General features: G+C 36.9%; 1 protein-coding gene across 1 annotated transcript; it reads right to left on the reverse strand.

Moving 5' to 3' along the window:
- Positions 1–73: 73 nt before the first annotated feature.
- LOC114578666 lies at positions 74–2,089 on the reverse strand. Its single transcript, XM_028692056.1, has 3 exons — positions 1,741–2,089; positions 594–745; positions 74–514 (listed from the first exon to the last, which is right to left on the reverse strand). The coding sequence occupies exons 1-3, from the start codon at positions 2,087–2,089 to the stop codon at positions 74–76; spliced, it is 942 nt and encodes a 313-aa protein (XP_028547889.1).
- Positions 2,090–2,228: the final 139 nt, after the last annotated feature.

The raw sequence follows: 2,228 nt of genomic DNA on the forward strand, positions 1-2,228 counted from the left end.
TCAATTGTATCTTTGCTATTTTTATTCATCTACTAGTAAAATACAAGTGTTTGTGTGTTTTTCTCTTAGTTTTCTAGCTGTTTTCCTCTGATTTGGAGCTGATTTCTACTGTAAACAGCAGAACTCCTGCTGGTTGCTCCTCCATTTGGCTTATAACATCTGGTAGTGGATGGCTCCCAAGAAGGTCATCACAACAGTCTGGCCAACTAAGCCAACGTCTCCCAGCTCCAACAACAGCATGACCTACCAAAGCAGGACCATCTATATGGACACCCAAAATCATAGCAACGTCCTGCAAGGTAATGGTCATCTCGCCAACGGTTAGGTGAAAACTATTAGTCTGAGGTGACCACCTCTCCACTAAGGCTGTCAACAAATGGTGGTCCATCCGTAAATATCTCATTTGGCTAACACAATCTAGCCCAACCATTCTTAAAGCATCCATAAATCTTGGGCAATTCATCGGCCACTCATGCACCATTAAAAGATGTGATGCAGCTTCCAATATTGTTCCCTACAAAGACATATAATTAGCAAGAGTTAACTTTAACATTTAGTATAATCATAATAAGTTCAATAAATTTTGGATGTACCCCATCAGGATGTGCTGCTCTATGTGTGCCATGTAACGAAGCAATGCTTGGATGGAGCTGAGTTGGAGGTGGAGCATCACTACAACCCTCTCCTGAGGGCTCACCGGTCGTCCGCTTCTTTCTACGATGTCGTTGGTCAGTTGCCATTTCACCTGAAAATAAAACAATAATTAAGAATATATATTAAAAATAAACACAACTATAAAGTGAACAATATAAAAAAAACAAATTTTAGACAAATAAAATTTGTAATACAAGCATTTCAAATGTAAGGCCATTGAATTTAAAAATATATAATACACAAATCCATTGAAAGTATTGGTTGGATCATGGTAGCCTCGCTTGAGATGAAAAAATTTTCTCGATCACACAATTTTAAAAGATTATGTAGTGCCTTTATATTTTTCAGCAATAAAATATAAAGGCGAAAAAAATTTTATCTTTCAAAACATATTTGATTTTGTATCTTATAAAATTTTTATCTTACAAAAATAGTTTTTTCAGAATTTATTAGCCAATCTTATTTATTAGTCAATCTCTAGTAACAAAACGGTGATAGTGATTTAAAGGCGAAAAATTATTTCAACATAACTTCACATATTTATATCTTACAAAAACAAATAGAATAATATAGTGAAAGTGCTTCAAAGGCAGAAAAGTCTTATAAATATTGGTAATTATAAGTTGATTTACGATACATGCAAAACAAGTTCCTGCGATATAACATCTGCACGCAAAGGTCATAATGTCACACTAGAAGTTCTGGATATTTTACTTAAATACATGCGCTATTGCAATAATTGTCAAATCAAATACTAGTTCCTGCGACCAAATCTAGTTGGGCAAGTGGCTTTGTTATGTCCGGCTAAGTGGCAAGCTCTGCAAACCCTATTGCTCCGTGGTGGTGCTTCGTCCATTGTATTGCGATACTGATTTGTTCTTGGACATCCAGATCGTCTCCGATAATTTGGGGGGAGAAGCGGGATCATTCCAGTATTGGGGTTATGCTCTCCCCATTCTTCCTTGTTGGGGATATGGTGAAATTCTGCTGAATAGGTTAATTTGTAGGTGGTCATGGTGTAGTAGAGAGATACATAATCAAAATGTGTTCATCTTAACATTGCTAAACAACAAACCACATGCGAACAAGGTAAGTGATATAGCAAAGGTTTCCCACAACTGCACTTGCAACTCCTCCCGTCTACTATGTCGACACGATATGATCTAGAGGACATGTCAACAACTTGAAATTCATGCAAGTTGAGACGGATTGGTTCTGGCATGCGTCTAGCCTCCTCCTCGATTCTTTTTAGTGATGTCTGTATACGTGGAGCAAAAAAACTATTGTTTTCTTGCTCTTCAGTTGCAATGAATTCCAACCGCTTCATAAACATTGAAATAATGTTATAGTAGACAGCCATAATCAAGGCTTGTATTGGCAATCCTCGTGATCGCTTCAAAACTCCATTAAAAGACTCAGCTGCATTAGTTGTCATTACGCCATATCTAAATCCACCATCATTTGATAAAGACCAACGACTCACATCACGGTCCACGAGCCATTGGTGGATGTCTACTTTGATCCTCTTTATATCTTTCATACATCTATTAAAAAACCCTTTATCATCTGTATTG

This window comes from Dendrobium catenatum, unplaced genomic scaffold (genome assembly GCF_001605985.2).
Source record: "Dendrobium catenatum unplaced genomic scaffold, ASM160598v2 original_scaffold_111067, whole genome shotgun sequence".
Classification (NCBI taxonomy): Eukaryota; Viridiplantae; Streptophyta; class Magnoliopsida; order Asparagales; family Orchidaceae; genus Dendrobium; species Dendrobium catenatum.

Excerpts from the sequence above, each read along its gene's own strand:
- LOC114578666 (XM_028692056.1), bottom strand. The coding sequence starts at position 2,089 with ATGACAACTAATGCAGCTGAGTCTTTTAATGGAGTTTTGAAGCGATCA. Across the intron at positions 746-1,740 it reads TTTGCTATATCACTTACCTT|GTGAAATGGCAACTGACCAA; the intron begins GTTCGCATGTGG and ends TTTTATTTTCAG. Across the intron at positions 515-593 it reads GAGCAGCACATCCTGATGGG|GGAACAATATTGGAAGCTGC; the intron begins GTACATCCAAAA and ends ATGTCTTTGTAG.